This window comes from Lampris incognitus, chromosome 2 (genome assembly GCF_029633865.1).
Source record: "Lampris incognitus isolate fLamInc1 chromosome 2, fLamInc1.hap2, whole genome shotgun sequence".
In the NCBI taxonomy this organism is placed as follows: Eukaryota; Metazoa; Chordata; class Actinopteri; order Lampriformes; family Lampridae; genus Lampris; species Lampris incognitus.
Genome location: NC_079212.1, coordinates 52,191,806 through 52,217,004, shown reverse-complemented (window position 1 = coordinate 52,217,004; position 25,199 = coordinate 52,191,806). Strand labels below are relative to the sequence as shown.

The following is a 25,199-nucleotide window of genomic DNA, read 5'->3' as shown; positions in this document are numbered from 1 at the left end:
TCATAGGGTTCTGAGTTAGCGGGTCATGTGGACATGTGGGGCTGCATCTCGTAGGGTTCTGAGTTAGCGGGTCATGTGGACATGTGGGGCTGCATGTCATAGGGTTCTGAGTTAGCGGGTCATGTGGGGATGCGTCCAGTCATGGTCAGGTTGGAATGAACACTGGACACCGTTAATAGTTCTGCATTTTCGGCGCTGCCCAGGCTTAAAAAAAGATCTTTTCTTCCCTCCTTTTTTTCCTTCCATTGTATAATTTAATTACTATGAGATTTAAATGAACAGTATCCTTATTTGCAATTTCAATTTTTGCAATGTCTTTTTGTCACTTTTTCCCCCCTGAAGAGACAAGACAACACACAAACATACACAGAGAGAAAGAGGGAGGAAGGAAACCTAAAAAAGAAAGTAATTTAAAAAAAAGACCAATTTAGAAATGTGTAATGAGCAGAGAGGAAAAGAAAATTACATGAACGATTGAGATGTGAAAGAAATTAATGAACGAGCACCAATAAATACAGAAATGATCAAAATCGATAAATAAATGGATAAAACTGTGGTCAAAGCTTTAGCAAAGTAACACTACTATCACAAGCAAAGCAGTGTTTTTTAAAATGGCTGCAGGTTGGAAATGATTGCCGTAGTAGTGTCATGGTAGGTAGGTAGGTCAGTAGAGAGCAACGAGATGATGAACACCAATAGAAACAGAGTGAGCGGGCCCCAGAGCCACGTGGCTCTGTTCCGCTGATGCTTGGTGGGAATTGTGTTGTTTTAATCCGACCAATCAGATCAAAACAATCCATTAACCCCCTCTGCTGTCAACTCAGCCAGAGAAACAGTGTATGTGTGTGTGCATGTGTGTGTGTAGTTAGAGGTGGGATGGGATATTGAGGAGGGTGATAGGGGTGGGCAGTTCGTGGAGGAGGAGAAGGAGGAGGGGGAGGTCGGGCAGGCCGAGGTGGGGGGCTTGGGGCAGAGAGCAAAGGGAGGGAAAGTTGCAGTGTTCCCAGGGAGTCGCAAGAAGAAGTCTTCAGCAATTGTCCACTCCCTCCTTTTAGCTCCCTCACTATTCACTCCCACCTTTTTTCCTTGTCACAAGGGGAGGGGGGGGTCCTCCCTCTGTCTCTATCCCTCCCTCCTTCTACTCTTGCCCCACTCCGCATAGACTCTGTTCCCCCTTTTCCCCGCCCCCACCCCCCATCAGTTAAGTCATAAGGAGGTCTCCACGCAGTAGAGGGGGGCAGCCAGGTAATGGGGGGAGGGTGAGGGTTTCCCCAGCCTGTCTCTGCTGTGATGGTAACGGTGGTGTTGGGTGTGATGCGGGTTTCGGTTGCCGGGGCTTCCTGCGTTGGTGTTGTTTTTGTTGCTATGGGCGACCGTTGAACTGCTGCTGCTGCTGTTGTTGTTGTTCCGGTTGCAGGGGGTCACCGGGAGGCTGTATTGTCGGTACGGTCGAGTGGGCCGGGTGCGGGTGGGAGGCTGAGCCTGGGTGGGTGGGGGAGGTGGCTTGCGGAGGGCCGGGTGCAGGTGCTGATATCTGCTGAGCTCTGATTCGTCATCCACGTCGGTGTCGTCGATCAGCGGGATGTTGTGGATGAGGTCGTTGATGAGGAACTCCGGATGGGCCATGAAGTTGTGGATGGAGTTCCTGGATTCTGGCTTCTCCCGGCCCTCGTACAGCGAACTACGGAACGCTTTCACCACTCGCATCTGCCAAAGAACGAGAGACGAGGGGAGAATACAAAAAAAAGAACAAGAAGAGAAAGTGAGACGGAGGAAATGGCAAGAAGAGAGAGAAAGGGAAACCCAGAGAAAGATGCGTCCTCCAGCAGACAAACAGACTGACAGACAGACAGTCGAACACTCAGGACCAGGTGGCTACAGTTAAGAGTTTATTCCAATAACTATTCCTCTCAAGGTATCCATTAATATTCCTGACTCTTTACAGGTCACACTGTCTCTGTTGGTTTCTGGAGTTTGGTGACAGAGAGGAGGACTTAAAGCTGATATGTCTAAAGCCTCCTACAGACCGTGTGGTTTGGGCCGTGTAAGGCGGTGGTCCTACGTCGCACTGTAAGACAGGTTCAAAGATGGCCGTTATTACGGTCTTGCGACCGAAGATAACCTGGGACAAAAGTCTGACGGTGTCAGAAATGTAGGATGACCATCTCACAATGTGACTGCTGCTACGACCTACGTCTACTGACCAACCAACAGAAATGCAGAACGAAGTGACGCACTGATCAATGCCATGCACAACCTTTGCTGTTGCTAAACACAAACACAATGCGATGGATTCAACAAAACGAGCTAAAACGAGCTAACAAACAAGCAACAAAACAAGCTAACAAAACGAGCTAACAAAACGAGCAACAAAACAAGCTAACAAAACCAGCAACAAAACAAACTAACAAAACCAGCAACAAAAAAAGCTAACAAAACCAGCAACAAAACAAGCTAACAAAACCAGCAACAAAACAAGCTAACAAAACCAGCAACACAATGAGCTGCGGCGACTACTGAAGGGACTCCATTCCTGCTTGGCGTCATGTTGCTCTACCAGCAGCGCCGACTGATGACGCGAGCCGGTGCTGATGACGTTTTCATGGACTTGCGTCGTAGCCCGCGAGTCAGTAGTGTTATCATCGTACAGTCTACATACATCACACTTGATGTCGTACCAAGTTCATTAGATCCATATCACAGTGTGGCTCGCAGTGAACTTATAGGACTGCTAGAATCGCAGTCTGTAGGAGGCTTCAGATAGATCACAAACATGAGAGAATACATAATCAAATATAATTTGTTATCTAGCAAGCGAACACGTGATCCTGTGTGTCACCACATGACAAAAGTGACAAATAAATAAATAAAGTTTCCACAATGAGTTGGCTAATGACACGTGTTGTTGTCAGTTCCCACATATCACCCAGATCAGACCAGACCAGACCAGACAAGACAAGACAAGAGCATGTAGGAGCCACCATCACAGAACCACAGAAGCTGCAGACCATCCACATCATACACACGGGGCGGGGCGTGTGTGTGTGTGTGTGTGTATTAGGGGTGAAAGTGACATGAGTGGGAAAAACACTGCTGTGAATAAGTTAGCATACAGGAACACACTCACACACACACACACACACACACACACATGAGGATGGTTCTTAGACAGATGGAGGAGAGAAGAAGCAGGGATGCATATGTTAATTTAACAAATAATGAAAAGTAAATCAACTAGAACTTTATAGCAGTGAACACACACACACACACACACACACACACACACACACACACACACACACACACACACACACACACACACTCACTGGAAAGTAGGAGTAAACTAATGGATCAGCTGGTGACTTGGAAGTTGACATCCATATGCTGTCAGTGTGTCAATCATGGCTGCTGATACATGAGAAAGCTAGTTATGCACACAGATTTTCAGCCAGCCAGGGAGTCACACACGCACGCACGCACGCACACACGCACACACACACACACACACACACACACAACGTAATAAGGCCATGCAGCAGTGAGACAGAGAGTGAAAAGATAGGATTGTAATAATGATGATGAAGTTGCTGCAGGATATAAAAGGAAAAAAAAAACTTTTTTTTTTGCCAAACACAAAAGTGACGTCACAGAGAAAGGGCTAGTTAGAAGTGTGTGTGGTTGGTTGGCTCGTTAGAAACGGAGCAGGTGACTGGCTGAGAGGTTAGGTTGCAGTGCAGGCGTCAGCCCTGTGACGGACAGAAAGGCAGCCGGGTCATGCTGAGTGAAGACCTTCCTCACCACATCCTCACACATCCACACACCAGAGTGAGGTTGAAGAATGCATCTCAGGTATGTTATGCAGTGTACGTTGTATGCATGTACAATAAACACATTCCTCTGTCATGGCAGTCGGTCCATGCACACTTCCCCAAGCCCAAACCAAGGAAAAGAAGCAGCATGAGCTCATATTAAATAAATAAAAAAAATGATCAAAATGCAAATCAACATTCTGACAGACGTTCGCTGGCAGAGCCCTACATAGAGACAGTTCGGCCAGGCACTACGTGGACCATGACTCCAACTGGAACCCAAATTGTGCTTGTGAATGGATGAATGGCACGGTCGGAAAGCAGGATGGAGCCCAATGATGCAGCTGGCCAAACAGGGGGTAAGGTCTCTATATATGACTCCAGAGCACATGATAGACCGAGTTACAGAACGACAGACAGACAGACAGACAGACAGACAAACAGACAGACAGACGGTCAAGCAGTAGGTTCAGTGCTTATCTGTTTTTCCAAAGAGCCTGTGAGACTGTAGAAAAACACCTCATGCAGATTGACAAGGTTTCAGAATGTTATTTGCTCACTTTGTTACTGCTGGATTTTATTTTTTTCCATTTTGTCTCCATGGAAAGAGTAAACTTTCGAGTATATAACGCCCACGGTGTGACCAGAGAGGCCTGTAGGCCAGGGCACTGCTGAGTTACTTAATTCTCTTTCTCGCTCTCTCTCACTCTCCTGCTCTCTCTCGCTCTCTCTCTCCCCCTCTCTCTCTCCCTGCTGGCTCTTTCAGCAGTGCTTGATGGAAAAACGTGATGGTTAAAGAATGAGAAGGAAAAGGGCTTTGGGAGGTAGACGCTGCTGTGTGCAAAACCAAAAGACGGATGAGAAGAAACAGCAACACAAACACACATGGGGGGAAGCTGTGAGGTAAATGACTGGTTAATGACTCCAATTTCCCACGGAGTAGCAGCCACCCCACCCTTCATAACCCTGGGTGAAGCTAGTAAGATGGCTGCAGCTCAATCCAAAGCAGCATCGCTTCAGCCTTTCCTCAATTTCATGCATGTCCTTCTCCCTTCATGCCCCCTCTTCTCATGGCTGACAAGGACTGAACACTGAAGGAAAGCTTAGGCTTCTCTCCAATATGGAAGATTGTGAGCAAAGAACTGAGGATGAATTTATTCAACTCATATAATGTGTTTCTTACTTAGCTCCAATCCCCCTGGCCAAACCAAACTCAATAGCCTTCTCTGTCCTGAATCTCTTTAAAACCTTCTGGAAAACTCCCAAGGAAATCAAGTGGGGTTGCCAATTCTTGAATAAAAGCAAACTGGTTTGTAGATCAAATTCAGTAACTGGGTGCAAATGACCCAGAATTTGCATCACAGTTCACCTAACATGAGGTGGACCAAAGCAAAGTTGCATCATAGTCCACCTAACATCAGGTGGACCAAAGCAACATTGGATGAGACAGAGGAACACAGCTACAGTTTCTAAAGCAACATTTGTATTTAATGCATACGTTATCTCTGGGCTCTTTTCTTACACCACAATGAGCGATTTCACTATGTCTTACCAGGGAGCTGATGGTGGACACATCAGAGTGACGCACACTATTCTGTGATGATGCACAACGCCCAGCCTGAGGACTGCATCTGCCTTGCAATTAACTGTGAGTGGTTAGGTTCTGCAGCGGCCCTGAGGTTCTGTAAGGCCAGGGAGCAGGCGAGAAGGAGACGTCACTCTGAGTTGGCAACACATATGCTCACTTCCTCAACTTACACCAAGGTCACACATCCTTTGCAAATGGTGTTTTAAATGTCCTTTATCTATTTCAAGTGCTGGATTACTGGCGTTTGCCACATGGGACAATATTGTTAGCACTAAAAGTAATCCAGATAATCGCAGGAAAATACTTAGCAGTCCATTCAGAATCCTCTTCTGTGACTGACATCTTTCCTGACACTTTCTGACCTTTCCTGATGCAAGTGAGTGTCACTCATCTGGTACTTGAGGGTTAAAGCCCAGAAACCAACACTTGTAATTATTTCTGAATGCTGTTTGACCCAAGGCTGCTTCTGACCATCATGCACACGTCAGTCTGACAAATGGGCCTGGGTGTATTTTATTCCAAGTTTACGCTTACTCCTTCATGAACCACAGGGAGGTAATTGCGAGCATGACACCCTAAATAACTTGACTTTGACCCAAGTCCTTCAAACTAAAGGGAAGTAATGTAAAAAAAGTGGTCAGTAAACATGAATCCAAAACCCCCCTCCCTTGTCAACTTTTGGTACCTCAGGGCACCCGGGTAGCGCAACAGTCGACTGCGTTGCCTACCACGGGGCTGCCGGTTCAAATCCCTGTGTTACCTCTGGCTTAGTCGGGGGTCCCTACAGACACAATTGGTCATGTCTGCGGGTGGGAAGCCGAATGTGAGTATGTTGCTGCAATAGCACCTCCTCTGGTCGGTCGGGGCGCCTGTTTGGGGGGGGGGGTAACTGGGAGGGAATAGTGTGATCCTTCCATGTGCTACATCCCCCTGGTGAAACTCCTCACTGTAAGGTGAAAAGAAGCGGCTGGGGACTCCACATGTATCGGAGGAGACATGTGGTAGTCTGCAGCCCTCTCCGGATCAGCAGAGGGGGTGGAACAGAGACTGGGACGGCTTGGAAGAGTGGGGCAATTGGCCAGGATACAACTGGGGGGAAAAGGAGAGAAAAATCCACCCCCCCTCAAAAAAAAAACTTTTGGCACCTCAACTCTTGCTTTACTGCGACTATGTTATTTGTCTTCCTCCGTTTCCTAAACCCAGCGGGGGTCATGTCAGAGCTAGCCGCCGCCTGAACAGTGTCTCGGTGTTACATGGTGTAAGGGAAGGAGAGAAGCATGCTTTTGCAAAGTATCTGAAGGAGCTGTCATGTCTACAGAGAATGAAAACAGCCAAAAAGGTGGTGTCAGCAGTGCCCGCGTGACCCTCTGCAGCTGCACCACTGGTGACAAAGCAAAGTGAGGGGTAACGGAGGGTGGAAGGGCAGGAAGGAGGAGAGAAGACAAGGAGATGCAACTGAGGAGGAGCCGTGAGTAGACTAATGAGACGAGCAAATGAAGCGACAGCACAAACATGTTCATGCACGCACGCACACACTCGCATACGCAGACGTACAAGCACCGGTGCCACCATACACCTACACTCACACACTTACAGAGAAGTAAAACACAAGGAAACCAGTGTCTATGTATACACACACACACACACACACACACACTTAAACACATTCACGCACACACAAAAAACAGACGCTCGCAAACAAAACATGATGGATGGATGGACACTACTCTACTGAGGAAATGGAAGGATGAGGATAAAATGAGGGATGAGGAAAAAGACAAAAAAAGGAAAAGAAAATGAAGAGAACGTCACTAAAGAAAGCTTATCAGTATGCCCAGCAGGAGCTGTATTTAGATCAGATAACGTCTAGAGACCTCTGAAACATCTACAGAAGAACAGCTCTTCCTATGAAGAGCATTACAACATATTCCCCACAGCGTGTTCGGCTGACTTCACGCCAACTGGGAACCTGCAATACTTCCCAAATATAGAAGAAAGAAGGGAGAGAGTGACAACTGTGATGGAGAGAAAGAAACGGAGGAGAGAGGGAGAAATCAGGACGTTTGGAGACATCAGGGAAGAGGGAGCCAAAGTTGTGACGTCAGAGCTGGAAATACTGTCACGGAAAAGAAAAAACAGTTGACAACAATGGCAGCACTAAACCAAAATGAGAGGAACAGAAAGAGGAAGAGTGAAGGCCAGAGTGACAGACAAACAAAGGAAACTGATAGATGTCAGTCTCGGAAACAGCAGTGCATCATGGGGCTTGTATACTCGAAGGTTTACAGCTTCACGGAGCATTGCAGAAGCCACGGACAAGCCGTTCAGAAACGTGAAGGCATTCTGTAGCATTGTAGAGATTAACTTTTACTACATTGGAGTTATAAAACTGTTAAAGCTAGACATTTTCCATAATGCCGTGATATGTATAAGTTAATAACGCAACTCTTCAACGGCTGTGAGTTAGTATTTGTAACAGCTGTGAGTTACAGTGTTTGTAACAGCTGTGAGTTAGTGTTTGTAACAGCTGTGAGTTACAGTGTTTGTTACAGCTGTGAGTTATAGTGTTTGTTACAGCTGTGAGTTACAGTGTTTGTTACAGCTGTGAGTTAGTGTTTGTAACAGCTGTGAGTTATAGTGTTTGTTACAGCTGTGAGTTACAGTGTTTGTAACAGCTGTGAGTTACAGTGTTTGTTACAGCTGTGAGTTAGTGTTTGTAACAGCTGTGAGTTATAGTGTTCGTAACAGTTGTGAGTTAGTGTTTGTTACAGCTGTAAGTTACAGTGTTTATTACAGCTGTGTTACAGTGTCTGTAACAGCTGTGATTTAGTGTTTGTTACAGCTGTGAGTTAGTGTTTGTTACAGCTGTGAGTCAGTGTTTGTAACAGCTGTGAGTTACAGTGTTGTTACAGCTGTGAGTTACAGTGTTTGTAACAGCTGTGAGTTACAGTGTTTGTAACAGCTGTGAGTTACAGTGTTTGTTACAGCTGTGAGTTACAGGTTCTGTAACAGCTGTGAGTTACAGTGTTGTAACAGCTGTGAGTTACAGTGTTTGTAACAGCTGTGAGTTACAGTGTTTGTTACAGCTGTGAGTTACAGGTTCTGTAACAGCTGTGAGTTACAGTGTTGTTACAGCTGTGAGTTACAGTGTTTGTAACAGCTGCTGACAAAGTAACCACGCTTGACCTCATCCACAAAGAACACGTCACAGTGCAGGGAGAGACGCTGTTTCCTCTCTCAACTTCAGGCTGTGTCCAGTTTACAACATCTTTCAAACAGAATAAGCTCTTTTTTCAACGCACTTTTACTTTTTACAGTGAAATCATCCATTTTCATTAACTTTGTAAACATAAGAAGTGACAGGATGTATCTGAGTGAAACATCTTCTCATCATGGCCGCTGTACGATGGCTGAGACACCAGCCTCTCACACAGAGAGAGAACACAGTCCCCTTCCCCCACACCTACTAACACACACCTAAACCACACTCTGGCCTGGCATCGGACCGGGACCGAACCAGACCAGAGGCAAACGGACCAGAACAGAGCCAGTGAGGACTGAGAGCTGTCTGGAAGGGAGTGTAGAGAAGAAGGGAGACAATGCACAAATACGAGCGATGAGTGTGCCATAGGGAACATAATCATAGAGAGTAATACTGCAGTCCACGTGCCGTGCAGAAGTGTGTATGTGTGTGTATCTCTGATGTAAGTGATTGTGTGTACCTTATGACTGAGTTAATTACTGCATGTGTATATGTGTGCATGTACACTCACTGGCCACTTTATTGGGTACACCTTGCTAGTACCGGGTTGGACCCCCTTTTGCCTTCAGAACTGCCTTAATACTTCGTGGCATAGATTCAACAAGGTACTGGAAACATTCCTCAGAGAGTTTGGTCCATATTGACATGATAGCATCACGCAGTTGCTGCAGATTTGTCGGCTGCACATCCATAATGCGAATCTCCCGGTCCACCACATCCCAAAGGTGCTCTATTGGATTGAGATCTGGTGACTGTGGAGGCCATTTGAGTACGGTAAACTCATTGTCATGTTCAAGAAACCAGTCTGAGATGATTCGAGCTTTATGACATGGCGCGTTATCCTGCTGGAAGTAGCCATCAGAAGATGGGAACACTGTGGTCATAAAGAGATGGACATGGTCAGCAACAATACTCAGGTAGGCTGTGGCGTTGACACGATGCTCAATTGGTACTAAGGGGCCCAAAGTGTGCCAAGAAAATATCCCCCACACCATTACACCACCACCACCAGCCTGAACCGTTGATACAAGGCAGGATGGATCCATGCTTTCATGTTGTTGACGCCAAATTCTGACCCTACCATCCGAATGTCGCAGCAGAAATCGAGACTCATCAGACCAGGCAACGTTTTTCCAATCTTCTATTGTTCAATTTTGGTGAGCCTGTGCGAATTGTAGCCTCAGTTTCCTGTTCTTAGCTGACAGGAATGGCACCCGGTGTGGTCTTCTGCTGCTGTAGCCCATCTGCCTTAAGGTTCAACGTGTTGTGTGTTCAGAGATGCTCTTCTGCATAACTCAGTTGTAATGAGTGGTTATTTGAGTTACTGTTGCCTTTCTATCAGCTCGAACCAGTCTGGCCATTCTCCTCTGACCTCTGGCATCAACAAGGCATTTTCGCCCACAGAACTGCCGCTCACTGGATATTTTCTCTTTTTCGGACCATTCTTTGTAAACCCTAGAGATGGTTGTGCGTGAAAATCCCAGTAGATCAGCAGTTTCTGAAATACTCAGACCAGCCCGTCTGGCACCAACAACCATGCCACGTTCAAAGTCACTTAAATTACCTTTCTCCCCCATTCTGATACTCGGTTTGAACTGCAGCAGATCGTCTTGACCATGTCTACATGCCTAAATGCATTGAGTTGCTGCCATGTGATTGGCTGATTAGAAATTTTCGTTAACGAGCAGTTGGACAGGTGTGCCTAATAAAGTGGCCGGTGAGTGTATATATGTGTGTGTATACGGCAGATCTGTGTGTGTGTGTGTGTGTGTGTGTGTGTGTGTGTCTGGATTTATGTTTGTATGCATGTATTTATGTGTACGTGCATTCGACAGACTCACTCCCAGGGGCTGGGCTGGTATTGGCTGTTGCGGTGGAGAGAGCTACGTGAGAGGGGGTAGAGATAGTGTTTACGTCGTGGAGCTGACTGAGCACGGAGGAGCGCCGTCTCACAGCTCCCTGAAACGAACCGCTTCGCTTGAATGTGCTCACTACCTCCATCTGTAGAACAGAGACAAAACAGCAACACTCAATGTGGGCAAAGAAGCCGGTCCGGCTGTGCCGGTGTGTATCAATATGTGTATCAATATGTGTTGATCTGTGTATTTGCCCATGTATGTGAATTATGTGCATTATGTGTGTTTGCATGAATTTGTCTTGCTATGGGTAGAACACACACTGGAACAGTGTGTAAATTGTGTGACTAAAAACACAAATACGCATCCACTGAAGTTGTTGTTTATCGTTTCTCCTTGGATATCATAAACCAGCCAAGGAATTGTGTAAATGACCTGATGAAGGAGATGGGTTTTTTTTGCCCCCCCCTTTTTTCTCCCCAATTGTATCTGGCCAATTACCCCACTCTTCCAAGCCGTCCTGGTCACTGCTCCACCCACTCTGCTGATCAGGGAGGGCTGCAGACTACCACATGCCTCCTCCGATACATGTGGAGTCACCACGCTATTCCCCCAAGTTCCCCCCACCCCCCGAACAGGCGCCCCGACAGACCAGAGGAGGAGGCGCTAGTGCAGCGACCAGGACACATACCCACATCCGGCTTCCCACCTGCAGACACGGCCAATTGTGTCTGTAGGGATGCCCAACCAAGCCGGAAGTAACATGGGGATTCAAACCAGTGATCCCCGTGTTGGGAGGCAACGGAATAGACCGCTACGCTACCCAGATGCCCCAAAGTAGATATGTTGTACATGTACAAAGTGCTGAGATGTGAGAGTATATGGAGCTGTATATGTTGTGTGTGTGTGTGTGTGTGTGTGTGTGTGTGTGTGTGTGTGTGTGTGTGTGTGTGTGTGTGTGTGTGTGTGTGTGTGTGTGTGTGTGTGTGTGCGCGTTGGTTTGCATGGTATGTGGGTGTGTACATGTTTGCCCATTCTGATTAGAACCTCCTATTAAAAAAAAAATCATCAATTCGACACAAAAAGAGGCACTTAAGCAGAGAGTCCAACACGCCTCTCACTCTAGCATGTTAGAAGTCGGCTAACATTGTTCATACTGGTGGGGTATTGGTGACTTAATGCCCATGACATAGAATCTTACATGTGTGATAATTGATCAATTAAAACAATTAAGCAAGTCAGAAATCATTCTACAGTACATAGCCTAGCTTATGCAGTGTGTGTGCAAGCACTGAGCAAGCACACATGACATCACACAATACATGTCTTGCTATGTTCATGAACGTCTTCAATACCAACTCAGCAACACGGACCCAAATAGCAGTTTCAACACAGTGAGAAGAACAGAATAATTAGCTGTGGAGAAGAGAAAAAAACTGAATCATTATGTCTGCTACATGTCAGAAAAGCAGGACAGAAAAAGCAGAAAGACTGGGAAGACACAAAATAATTATTCTTATGTAGTATAATCAATTGGTCAGAGAGGAATCACAACGACATGAAAACAGCAGTATTTCATGGTCGGCTTGCTGGACTACGGCATTGCAGCAGACTTCGAGAAGGATTGTACTCAGAACGCTTTCTCTCCAGAAAATGTCTCCCACTACCCCAGGTACTGATCTGAAAGGTCACAATACACTGGTGATTTGTCTGAGCAGTATTGCTTTGCAGTTTAGCTGCAACATGAAGCACTTGGTGACAAACTGAGCAATAAAAAGACTTCTTATTCTTACACTCATCCTTATCACCCCCCCCCCCGCTTTTTCTCCCCAGTTGTACCCGGCCAATTACCCCACTCTTCTGAGCCGTCCCGGTCGCTGCTCCACCCCCTCTGCTGACACGGGGAGGGCTGCAGACTACCACAGGCCTCCTCCGATACATGTGGAGTCGCCAGCTGCTTCTTTTCTCCTGACAGTGAGGAGTTTCACCAGGGGGATGTAGCGCATGGGAGGATCACGCTATTCCCCCTCCCCCCCAAACAAGCGCCTGACCGACCAGAGGAGGCACTAGTGCAGCGACCAGGACACATACCCACATCCGGCTTCCCACCCACAGACACAGCCAATTGTGTCTGTAGGGACGCCCGACCAAGCCGGAGGTAACACGGGGATTCGAACCGCCGAGACTTCTTATTCTTACATTCACCCTTATCCTTTACTTATCATTATTTTTACCCTCCCCTGCCACCGCATTAATCCTCGTCATTATCCATATCTTTACCCCATCCTTATTAGATCCTATTGGTTCTGAACTCCTGGTTAACAAAACTGTTAGATGAGCTGCTCTGGTACACATACACCCCAGAGTGCACCAGCCTAGTGCTGATGGTCCAATAACAGTACCTGGGTCTGAATACGGTTGAGACCCCTGAACCAGAGGATCTGTCCGCGGCGCAGCTCTCTCTCAGCACAGTCGATCTCCTCCTCGTCCTCTGCTAGCTCCTCCCCTTCCTCCTCCCCGGGCTCCAGCCCCAGCCCCGCCTCCTTCAGGCATGGCAACCGCTCAGTCGGCACTGTGGCAATCAGCTGTCCCCCGGGAAACAGATGTGAGATAACAAGAAGACAACATGGAGGGTGCTACACCATCCAAAGCTTTATTCACGCGGATGAAATCTGATAGCATTTTATAATTTTTACTGTTTTCTGATTATAACACAGAATAGAATAGAATAGAATAGAATAGAATAGAACAGAATGCAGTTGCTTTGGAAATAAAAACATATTTTCTTAGCCTCCCCTCTGGAGAAAAAAAATAATGTATGCATAAACTGGACCAGTCAGCCTACGCTAGCTCAGAGTGGTTTGACTCAGCAGCTTGAAGAGCTACTTACCTGCCCCCAGAGCAGCTCTCCAACTCCCACAAACAGACACCAGAGCCACTGCTCCACATTGAGAGGGGCACAGCTGAAGGGCTTCCCTCCCCACTGCACAATCACGATCTACAGCGGGAACGCAGGAAGTCAACAACATTACCATACCTAGAGAACAACGCCATCACAACAAGGCATCTGCACTGCTCTATCAATCCCAACCCATACACTGGTGTGAACATCAACCCCTGCTGTGTCTACCATGTGTGTGAGATGCACACACTTTCTATCTGTGTGTGTGTGTGTGTGTGTGTGTGTGTGTGTGTATATATATATATATTAAGATAGATGTAGGGGAAAAAACTTTAATTCACAGCAGTACAAGCGTGTTTTGTGCGTCACGCACTCATCAGCTGCCAAGTTGGCCATATATATATATATATATGGCACACACCACCATTTTTCAGGTGGTGTGTGTCTTCCTCAAGCTCGGGTCCTCTACCAGAGCCCTGGGAGGTTAAGGGCTCTGTGCAGTATCTTAGCTGTTCCTAGGACCGCACTCTTCTGGACAGAGACCTCAGATGTTGTTCCTGGAATCTGCTGGAGCCACTCCCCCAGTTTGGGGGTCTCAGCCCCTAGTGCTCCTATTACCACTGGGACTACTAGAGATTTCACCTTCCACATCTGATCTAGTTCTTCCTCCAGCCCTTGGTATTTCTCTAGCTTCTCATGCTCTTTCTTCCTGATGTTGCTGTTGCTTGGGATCGCTACATCGATCACTCCTGCAGTCTTCTGTTCCTTGTCGACCGCCACAATGTCTGGTTGGTTAGCCAGCACCTGCTTGTCAGTCTAGAAATTTAAGTCCCACAGGATCTCAACTCTGCTGTTCTCAGTCACCTTTAGCAGTGTCTCTCATTTGAACTTGGGGACTTCCAGTCTGTATTCAGTACAGATATTCCTGTACACTATCCCAGCCACTTGGTTATGTCTTTCAGTGTACGCTTTCCCAGCCAGCATTTTACACTCCGCTACTAAGTGCTCAACATCAGCTATGTCTTCTATATCTGTCAATGGTACATCCCATGATACCTCCTCTTCTTCTTCCTCTGCACTCTCCGTCTTCTGCTGCCTGAGGTACTAACTGAGCAGTTCATCCTAGGGGCACGCTTTCTGATGTAGTCATGTATGTTTCTTGTTTCATCCTGCATAGTGGCCCTGATACTCACTAACCCTCAGTCCCCATGTTTTTGCTTATTGTACAGTCTCAGGCTGCTGGACTTCAGTTGGAGCCCTCCATGCATTATGAGGAGTTTCTGTGTCCTTATATCTGTGGCCTTTATCTCCTCCTTTGGCCAGCTTATTATTCCAGCTGGGTATCTGATGACTGGTAGGGCATATGTGGTGATGGCTTAGATCTTATTCTCCCCATTGAGCTGGCTCTTCAGGACCTGCCTCACTATCTGGAGGTATTTGTCTGTAGCTGATGACCTTGCTGCCTCCTTTTGGTTTCCACTTGCCTGTGGGATACCCAGGTACTTGTAATTGTCCTGTATGTCTGTTATCTTGCCATCTGGTAATTCAACCCCTTCAGTCTCCACCACCTTTCCTGTTGTTGCCACCATTCAACCGCACTTGTCTAGTCCGAATGACACCCCAATGTCGTCGCTGTAGATCCTGGTGAGGTGGATCAGTGAGTCAATGTCTCACTCATTCCTGGCATACAGCTTGATGTTATCCATGTATAGGAGGTGGCTGATAACTTCACTTCTGAACCTGTATCCATATCCACTCTTTGTGATGTCTGACTGTGGAGGTTCAGGCCTATGCAAAACAGCAGTGAGGATTAGTGCATCACCTTGGTATATGCCACATTTGATGGTTACCTGGGTGATTGTCTTTGAGTTGGCCTGTAGTGTTGTTGTTGTAGTGTGGTGTTGTTGTAGTCACTGCTGCATTGAGTTCTTGATGAAGGCTATTGGTGTCGTGTTGGCTTTGTACAGTGCTAAGTACTCCAGTAACCAGGTATGGGGCATTGAATCATAGGCTTTCTTGTAGTCAATACAGGCTGTGCTCAGGTTGGTCTGGCTGGTCTTGGTCTTGGGTGACTGCTCTAACAACTAGGGGTGGCAGGGTGGCTCAGTGGTTAGCACTGTCTCCTAACAGCAAGAAGGTCCTGGGTTCGAACCCCAGGCTGTCCCAGGTCCTTTCTGTGTGGAGTTTGCATGTTCTCCCTGTGTCTGCGTGGGTTTCCTCCGGGTGCTCCAGTTTCCTCCCACCATCAAAAGACATGCATGTTAGGGTTAAGACTCCTGCCTGTACCCCTGACCAAGGCAATGCAAAGGAGAACTGGAGTTGGTCCCCAGGCGCTGCAGCTGCCCACTGCTCCTACAAAATAAGATGGGTTAAATGCAGAGAACAAATTCGGTGTAAGAATACAATGATAGAATAAAAGTGGCTTTCTTCTTAGTAGCTGATGCTTTGATCCTCTGGTGTTGTTTCCAATTCCTTTCTGAGTTACACTCCCCCCTGTGTTAGCCATCCATCCATCCATTTTCCGAACTGCTTATCCTGCTTTCAGGGTCGCGGGGATGCTGGAGCCTATCCCAACAGTCATTGGGCGGCAGGCGGGGAGACACCCTGGACAGGCCACCAGACTATCACACAGGGCCGACACACCCACACACATTTATACCTAGGGACAATTTAGTATGGTCGATTCACCTGACCTACATGTCTTTGGACTGTGGGAGGAAACCGGAGACCCCGCAAGAAACCGACGCAGACACAGGGAGAACATGCAAACTTCATACAGGACGACCCGGGATGACCCCCAAGATAGGACTACCCTGGGGCTCGAACCCAAGACCTTCTTGCTGTGAGGCGAGCACGCTAACCACTGTGCCACTGCGCCGCCCCTGTGTTAGCCAGTTAGGGCTAAAAAACCCTGATGTTAGGTGTATGTGTGTATGTGTGTGTGTGTGTGTGTGTGTGTGTGTGTGTGTGTGTGTGTGTGTGTCGCGCAGTGGTTAGCACGGTCGCCTCACAGCAAGAAAGTCCTGGGTTCGAACCCCAGGTAGTCCAACCTTGGTGGGTCATCCCAGGTCGTCTTCTGTGTGGAGTTTGCATGTTCTCCCCATGTCTGTGTGAGTTTCCTCTGGGGGCTCCGGTTTCCTCCCATAGTCCAAAGACATGTAGGTCAGGTGAACTGGCCATACTAAATTGTTCCTTGGTATGAATGTTTGTGTGTGTGTATGTGTCTCAGCCCTGTGATGGCCTGGCAGCCTGTCCAGGGTGTCTCCCCGCCTGCCGTCCAATGACTGCTGGAATAGGCTCCAGCATCCCTGCGACCCTGAGAGCATGATAAGCGGTTCAGCTAATGGATGGATGGATGGATATATACAGTGCATCCGGAAAGTATTCACTCCCCTTCACTTTCCCCACATTTTGTTATGTTACAGCCTTATTCCAAAATGGATTAAATTCCTTTTTTTTCCCTCATCAATCTACACACAATACACCATAATGACAAAGTGAAAAAGGTTTTGTAGAAATTTTTGCAAATTTATTAAAAATAAAAAACTGAAATATTGCACGTACATAAGTATTCACACCCTTTGCTATGACACTCAAAATTGAGCTCAGGTTCATCCTGTTTCCACTGATCATCCTTGAGATGTTTCTACATCTTGACTGGAGTCCACCTGTAGTAAATTCAACTGATCGGACATGATTTGGAAAGGCACACACCTGTCTATATAAGGTCCCACTGTTGACAGTGCATGTCAGAGCAGAAGCCAAGCCATGAGGTCAAAGGAATTGTCTGTGGACGTTGGAGACAGGATTGTATCGAGGTACAGATCTGAGGAAGCGTACAAAAAATTTTCTACAATTTTGACGGTCCCGAAGTGCACAGTGGTCTCCATCATTCGTAAATGGAAGAAGTTTGGATCCACCAGGACTCTTCCTAGAGCTGGCCGCACAGCCAAACTGAGCAATCGGGGGAGAAGGGCCTTGGTCAGGGAGGTGACCAAGAACCCGATGGTCACTCTGACAGAGCTCCAGCGTTCCTCTGTGGAGATGGGAAAACCTTCCAGAAGGACAACCATCTCTGCAGTACTCCACCAATCAGGCCTTTATGGTAAAGTGGCCAGACGGAAGCCTCTGCTCAGTAAAAGGCACATGACAGCCCGCTTGGAGTTTGCCAGAAAGCACCTAAAGGACTCTCAGACCATGAGAAACAAGATTCTCTGGTCTGATGAAACCAAGATTGAACTCTTTGGCCTGAATGCCAAACGTCACGTCTGGAGGAAACCAGGCACCTCTCATCACCTTGCTAATACCATCCCTACAGTGAAGCATGGTGGTGGCAGCATCATGCTGTGGGGATGTTTTTCAGTGGCAGGAACTGGGAGACTAGTCAGGATCGAGGGAAAGATGAATGGAGCAAAGTACAGAGAGATCCTTGATGAAAACCTGCTCCAGAGCGCTCAGGACCTCAGACTGGGGCGAAGGTTTACCTTTCAACTTCACAACGACCCTAAGCACACAGCCAAGACAAGGAAGGAATGGCTTCGGGACAAGTCTGTGAATGTCCTTGAGTGGCCCAGCCAGAGACCAGACTTGAACCCCATTGAACATCTCTGGAAAGACCTGAAATTAGCTGTGCAGTGACGCTCCTCATCTAACCTTACAGAGCTCGAGAGGATCTGCAGAGAAGAATGGGAGAAATACCCAAAATATAGGTGTGCCAAGCTTGTAGCTTCATACCCAAGAAGACTTGAGGCTGTAATCGCTGCCAAGGGTGCCTCAACCAAGTACTGAGTAAAGGGTGTGAATACTTATGTACATGCAATATTTCAGTTTTTTATTTTTAATAAATTTGCAAAAATTTCTACAAAACCTTTTTCGCTTTGTCATTATGGGGTATTGTGTGTAGATTGATGAGAAAAAAAGGAATTTAATCCATTTTGGAATAAGGCTGTAACATTACAAAATGTGGGGAAAGTGAAGGGGTGTGAATACTTTCCGGGTGCACTGTATATATATACAAACCCCAATTCCAATTAGTCCATGGGCCAGAGCCCAAAATTTCCTATTTCGGTACACTCAAGGTGGCAAAACTTACTTATAATTTTTGAAAGGATCCATGTCTGTAGATTATATTTTGGTATGATAACCATTCCTGAGTGGCAGCTGTATCACAGTTATCAGCTCATGAAGTTAACCACCCCCTAAAGTAAATTGCATTTTAGACGCTGGTGCATATCCTGGTTTAGCCTCATGGTCAGGACATTTTTCAATGTTCTATAATATTGTCTTTGGTATCATTTTAAAGGGGACCTTCTTAGCTTTCATTCAAGCCCTGTTGTGGATATTTCTCACAAATATAGAGGTCACTTGAGCTCTTCAACCCGTCAATAACACACATCTTTCTGCAATGTTCGCCTAAACTATATACTTTCTTTTAGCCCTGTGGCATCTAGGAATATCAGGGACACAAAACACAAAAACTGGAATACTCACAGGACTGTAAAGATTCAGGAAATGTATAATATACCCATACTATTTCATTGTGTGAGGTGATTGTGAACCTTAAATTAGAAGGGCATTATTACTAAGAAACTAACTAGACCAAAGCCAGTTAGTCCATGGGTCAGACCAGATATCGATATCACCCAAGGTGACACAACTTCACTGGTGCCATTTTATTTGGTACACTAACAGAAGTAAAATAATACATGATAACCTTTCCAAATGAGCAGCTATTTCATTTTTCTTTCAGGAAACCTGTTTCTGTGCCTCTCACGATTGTGTATTTGCCCAGATTTTTACAAATATAGCATTTCAACACCCTTGGTACTGATTAGCCTAGCTTAAACTCTGGGACAGTTCTTAGTTGGCCAACAACCAAGGATAACCAGTACTGTGTACTTCCATTCATTGTGCTAAGCTAGGCTAACGTGCAGCCAGATAGCTTTCTACTAAACACATATAGAGGAAACTGGTATCTATCTTCTTGTCTCACTCTGGAGAAGATTGTAAGCTAATTTCCCATAATGTTAGCATGTTCTTTTAATGTACATGTTAATATGATTAGTTAAAGTGGCTACGAGGAACTTTCATCTTGTGTTGATTTTAGCGGCCTCATGTGGACAAAATACAGCTGTTGCATAGCAACTAGGTAATGTATCTATTTGTGGCTATGTAAGATAAATAATGGTAATATGACGCTGGTGAAGCAAAGTAAACTTTGTTTTAGTACTGTTCATACACCTAAGTTACATGTATTTGTTTGTATGTGGCAGGTGAAAACTGACTGAATATGGCCACTGGTGAACAAGCAAGTTTTTACCCAATACCAAAGCGCCCACGGGTGGAGTGCATTATCCACTGTTCTGATGATACAGATAAGCTGGTTTCACTACAAAGTGTCGACTCATGGAGAACTCTGCTCAGGGCAGCTCAGATACGAAATCATGCACCAGTTTTGAAACTGGCAAAAGACATTCCTGAGGGACAGATTTCAGCAATCTACTACCACAGAAAGTGTCGCAGTATCTTCACTATGAAGCAAATTCTTGATGGCCTCCTTGCAAAAGAAAAGAAAAGGTGTGTCTCTGCTGAAGAGAAACAATCTAAGAGAGTAGCTCGACATGCTCCAAGTACATCTAGGACTTATGATGCAGAGTGCATATTTTGTCAGAAAAACAGCAAATATTCCAAGAGACAGAATACGAGAGAAGTACTGGTGCAGTGTCGAGAACTGCGAGCTGATGCAAAGATCAGGAGTGCAGCCACAAAGAAAAGGGACAGCAGAATCCTTGCCATTGTGAGTAGAGACCTTGTAGCAGCTGAAGGGCACTACCACAGGTCATGCTATAGACTTTACACCAAAGAAGAGGTTTCCAAAGGAGAGGTTGCCAGCAATGAAGATGATGATGCTGCAGCCCAGTATGAAGCTGCTGTGAATAAGGCATACAATGAGCTGTTCCTCTTCATCAGGATGGAGCTTTTTGGCAATCCTCAAGTGATGACAATGACTGATCTCTCTTCTAGACTGGTAGCTTCAATGAACTCCCAAGGCATTGCCCAAGTCAAGGAATCAACCAAGAAGCACATAAGGCGAAACCTGGAGAGTGAGTTTGCTGGAGCCTTGCAGATATTCCCTGATGAGAAAGGAAAATTCCTCCTCTATCCCGATAACTTGTTCATGAGGGAACTTGCAAAAGAAAATCAGTCTCTCAAAAGTGAGCTGCAGACCCTGAAAAGTGTCAGTGCACAAGATGTTATAGCCAAAGCAGCCATCAAATTGAGAGCAGACATTAAAAGTCAAGATGTTCCTCAAACCTGGCCGCCTGAAGTCAAACCAGAAGCAGAATGTCCTACCATTCCAGAGTCGCTCATTATCCTCCTGTACTCTCTACTCACAGGCTCAAATGATCCTGATCATGCATCCCAGAGAGTGCAGTGCCTCCTGCAGTCATTTGGCCATGACATAGTATATGCAGTGACATGTGGATATACCAAGCCTTCCAAGCACATTGTTCTGCCATTCAGTGTCAAATCGTTGACAGGAAATGTAGAGTTGATAAACATCCTCAACCGACTTGGTCACAGTGTGTCCTATTCACAGATGGAAGAGATCAACACTGCCCTGTGTCTCCAGAAACTCTCATCATCAGGGAGTGGCATTGCCCTTCCAGCTAACATCCATCCTGGCATATTCACAACTTTAGCCTGGGACAATATCGACCGTCTTGAAGAAACTGTCAGTGGTGAGGGAACATCTCACAGAGTCAATGGGATTGCTGTGCAAGCAAAGCCAGTCAACCCACTTCCTGTCCAACCCATGCCCACTGTTCCCAAAACAAAGAAGAGAAGCATTGATGGACCCCCACCAATGTTACCAACTTACAATGCTGGACAACGGGTAGGGCCACCACAAAGCAAAAAGTCAGATGCCGATACTGCAGCCAATACTAAGCTTGCCAGAGAGAAAAACCTTCTTTGGGTCCTAGCACGCATGTCACAACAAGAAGAACAGTCAGTCAGCAGCTGGACAGGCTTCAACATCCTGACTCGAGGAGAGATGACGGTCATCCCCGACAATATAGGCTATCTGCCTACCATCAATGCTCCAGCGACACAAATGTCTACTGTCAACGAGGTGCTTAACCAGTCACTGAGCATCATGCAGTGCTTAGGCCTGAGGAAGATTGTCTGTGTCTTTGACCAAGCCCTGTATGCGAAGGCTGTCGAGATCACATGGAAACACCATGACAAGTTACATGATATCATCGTTAGGCTTGGGGTATTCCACACCATCTGCACACTGCTGGCAATAATAGGAAAGCGTTTCCAAGATGCTGGACTCAAAGACCTCTGCATTGAGTCTGGCATGATTGCAGAAGGCTCAATTGCTGGTGTTATGGATGGCCGCAAGTACAACAGGGCAGTGCGACTACACATGCTCCTGTATGAGGCTCTCATACGACTGACCTTGAATGGTTTCCTGTCCAGGTTGGAAGAAACTCACAGGAATGACATGGTTCACCTGAATGAGACACTGAAGACCATTGACAGCCTTGGGAAAGAAGTCTCACAACATGCTTTGAAGGAGGTCCTCGAGAACAGCTCTTGTACACGCATCATGGATCTATTTGAAGTCTACCGTGAGTTCCTTAGAGGTGGAAACGGCAGCCTCTCGAACTTCTGGATGTCCTATTTGGACATGGTTGAAATCTTGTTGGGGCTCATCCGAGCATCCAGAGAGGGAGACTGGATGCTACACTTGGCTAGCATTCGAGCAATGATCCCATGGTGCTTTGCTTATGACAGGATGAATTATGCACGCTACCTCCCCTACTACTACGCCCAGATGTCTGAGCTGCCCATCACACACCCAGATGTGTACACAGAATTCATGGAAGGAGGCTTCTCAGTCCAACTGGGCTCCACCAATCCCTTTGGCCGAATCCCTGTTGACCAAGCTATAGAAGAAACGGTGAACAAAGACACCCAAACAGCTGGAGGGACAAAGGGATTCAGCTTGAAGCCAGGAGCTGTGACCAAATATTATCTCACAGCTGAGTATAGAAACATGTACCTCAGACAGCTGAGAGACCTGACAGGTCAAGGCAGGTGCAAATGGTCTCATCCAGATCTACAGAGTCCAAGGATCAAGAGAGATGAAGCAGATGTCCAGTCTCTCATGGACCTTATGGAGAATAACTGGCTCAATCCTATGTCCCCTGATGAGATTGATTTGGTTAGCCTCTCCACTGGCAACATGGCTCCACCTGATGTGACCACAGATCTCTTGAGAGCTCTTGAGAAAGGAGAAGAGGCCTACCAAGCATTCCAGCAAACAAGGTTAGATGCAGACCCACCACCTGTGAAATTCCACGACAAGATGACCAAGCAAAGTCTGAAAACATTCTCCAATGTCAGCACAAAACAAGCTCATGGAAAGAAAGCACAGGATGTGGTTCTGAAGGCAGATAGAAACCTTTTCAGTCACATGATCCTGGTGGCTGAAAGCAGGAAGGTGAATCTGAAGGATGTCCTTGCCTACCCATTGGGCCCACTACCATGGGCACTGGCAAATGCTGATGGGTCCTTACGAAAAACAAACAAGGCTGCACTTGCCAGAGAGCTTGAAAAGAATGTATCTCCTGCAGAAGACATCCCAATCCCATCTACTTCCATCATTGATGGGATGAGCCTGGTCCAAAAAATGAATGGCAACAACAAAACCTTTGCACAGGTGGCAGAGTCAGCCTTGACCCAGGTCCTCCATGAGGGAGCACAGAGTGGGAGGACTGATGTTGTTTTTGATGTCTATCACCAGACTTCGATCAAAGATGCTGAACGACTGAACCGGGGTGGAGACATCACTCTCCAGTACAAGAATCTTGCAGGGGGACACCACGTCCAGCAGTGGAGAAAATTTCTGTGCAGTTCCTCCAACAAGACCAGTCTCATCAAGTTTCTGGTGGAAGAGTGGAAACTCCCACGATACAGAGCTATGCTGCATGGCAAGGTGTTGTACATGACCTGTGAGGAAACCTGCTACAAGTTGACAGAAGATGGGTGTGAGGAAGCAGCAGAACTGCACTCCACACATGAAGAAGCTGACACCCGTCTGCTCCTGCATGCATTGCATGCAGCAAATGCGGGCTCAAAGTCAGTTATCATCACAGCTGAGGACACTGATGTCATGGTGCTTTGTCTTGGCTTCCAGAAGGACATCACCTGTCCCATCTACCAGAAGTGTGGGACTCAGAACCGCACACGGTTTGTCGACATCACCAAACTGGCAAGTTCACTTGGAGACAGCATCTGTGACAGCCTAATTGGCTTACATGCCTTCACAGGCTGCGACACTGTCAGTGCATTCGCTGGTCGAGGGAAGCTGAATGCCCTGAAGATAGTGAGAAAGCACACTTCCTGCCAAGAGACTTTTAGTCAACTGGGACAGACATGGAATGTGAGTGATGAGCTGTTCCAGAAAATTGAGCAGTTCACCTGTCGGATGTATGTTGCTAATAGCAGCACTGCTGAGGTGAACAAACTGCGTTACCAGCTCTTCTGCACCAAAAGGGGAGAGGTTGAGTCCAGCCAGCTGCCACCATGTAGAGACTGTCTCTTTATGCATGTTCAACGAGCCAACTATCAGGCAGCAATATGGAAGTGCTGTCTGCAGGCTAACCCTGTGGTGCCAAGCCCTACTGAGTATGGATGGACAGACGATGAAGGCAAGCTGGCCATTTACTGGATGGCTCCCCACCTGCACCAGATGTGGTCTTGGAAATGCTAACATGCAAGTATGTGCATTCATGCAAAATGCCAAGCTGCATGTGCCTGTCAAATGGACTTCCATGCACAGACATGTGCAGGTTACAGACCTGCAGTAACCAAAAACAGCAGGATGGTCCAGAACTGGACTTTGAACTTGGGGAGTCAGATGATGAGAGAAACGAGCAGTTTGATGAATGACAGTGTGATGATTCTGATGGTATTACTGTGGTAGTAGTCTATTGATGGACAGGATGTTGATTCTGGACTTGGTTACCCAGAGCTTGATAACAATAATGTAACCATATTCACATATACCCATTACCCTACCCATTACCATTACATATACCCACTAATGATATGGGATTACATGTATCATTGACTAAGTATATGTAAATGTCAATGTTGTTTAAAATATTAAAATAGTTCATTACCTCACTATGGTATTCCTTTTTATCATGTATTTTGATTGTGTATTTAAACAAATGTATAGAGACCAGTTTGTGACCTAACTGGCTTTGGTCTAGTTCTCATTTAAGGCTCACAATCACCTCACACAATGAAATAGTATGGGTATATTATACATTTCCTGAATCTTTACAGTCCTGTGAGTATTCCAGTTTTTGTGTTTTGTGTCCCTGATATTCCTAGATGCCACAGGGCTAAAAGAAAGTATATAGTTTAGGCAAAAATTGCAGAAAGATGTGTGTTATTGACGGGTTGAAGAGCTCAAGTGACCTCTATATTTGTGAGAAATATCCACAACAGGGCTTGAATGAAAGCTAAGAAAGTCCCCTTTAAAATGATACCAAAGACAATATTATAGAACATTGAAAAATGTCCTGACCATGAGGCTAAACCAGGATATGCACCAGCGTCTAAAATGCAATTTAGTTTAGCGGGTGGTTAACTTCATGAGCTGATAACTGTGATACAGCCGCCACTCAGGAATGGTTATCATACCAAAATATCATCTACAGACATGGATCCTTTCAAAAATTATAAGTAAGTTTTGCCA

The 25,199-nt window shown here is 46.3% G+C and overlaps 1 protein-coding gene across 7 annotated transcripts in view; it reads right to left on the bottom strand.

Moving 5' to 3' along the window:
* Positions 1-1,206: 1,206 nt before the first annotated feature.
* The window catches only part of atp2b3b (ATPase plasma membrane Ca2+ transporting 3b), a 99,047-nt gene continuing 75,054 nt past the window's right edge, over positions 1,207-25,199 (bottom strand). For 2 of the 7 annotated variants that reach the window (XM_056273309.1, XM_056273308.1), the window contains 5 exons: positions 13,406-13,513; positions 12,918-13,100; positions 1,550-1,707; positions 1,331-1,453; positions 1,207-1,240 (listed from right to left, as the gene is read on the bottom strand). In XM_056273309.1, coding sequence (XP_056129284.1) covers positions 1,207-1,240; positions 1,331-1,453; positions 1,550-1,707; positions 12,918-13,100; positions 13,406-13,513 — 606 coding nt within the window. Of the gene's footprint in view, positions 1,708-10,546; positions 10,661-12,917; positions 13,101-13,405; positions 13,514-25,199 lie in introns of all 7 variants that reach the window. The other 5 variants (XM_056273310.1, XM_056273312.1, XM_056273307.1 and 2 more) reach the window with 4 other exon arrangements.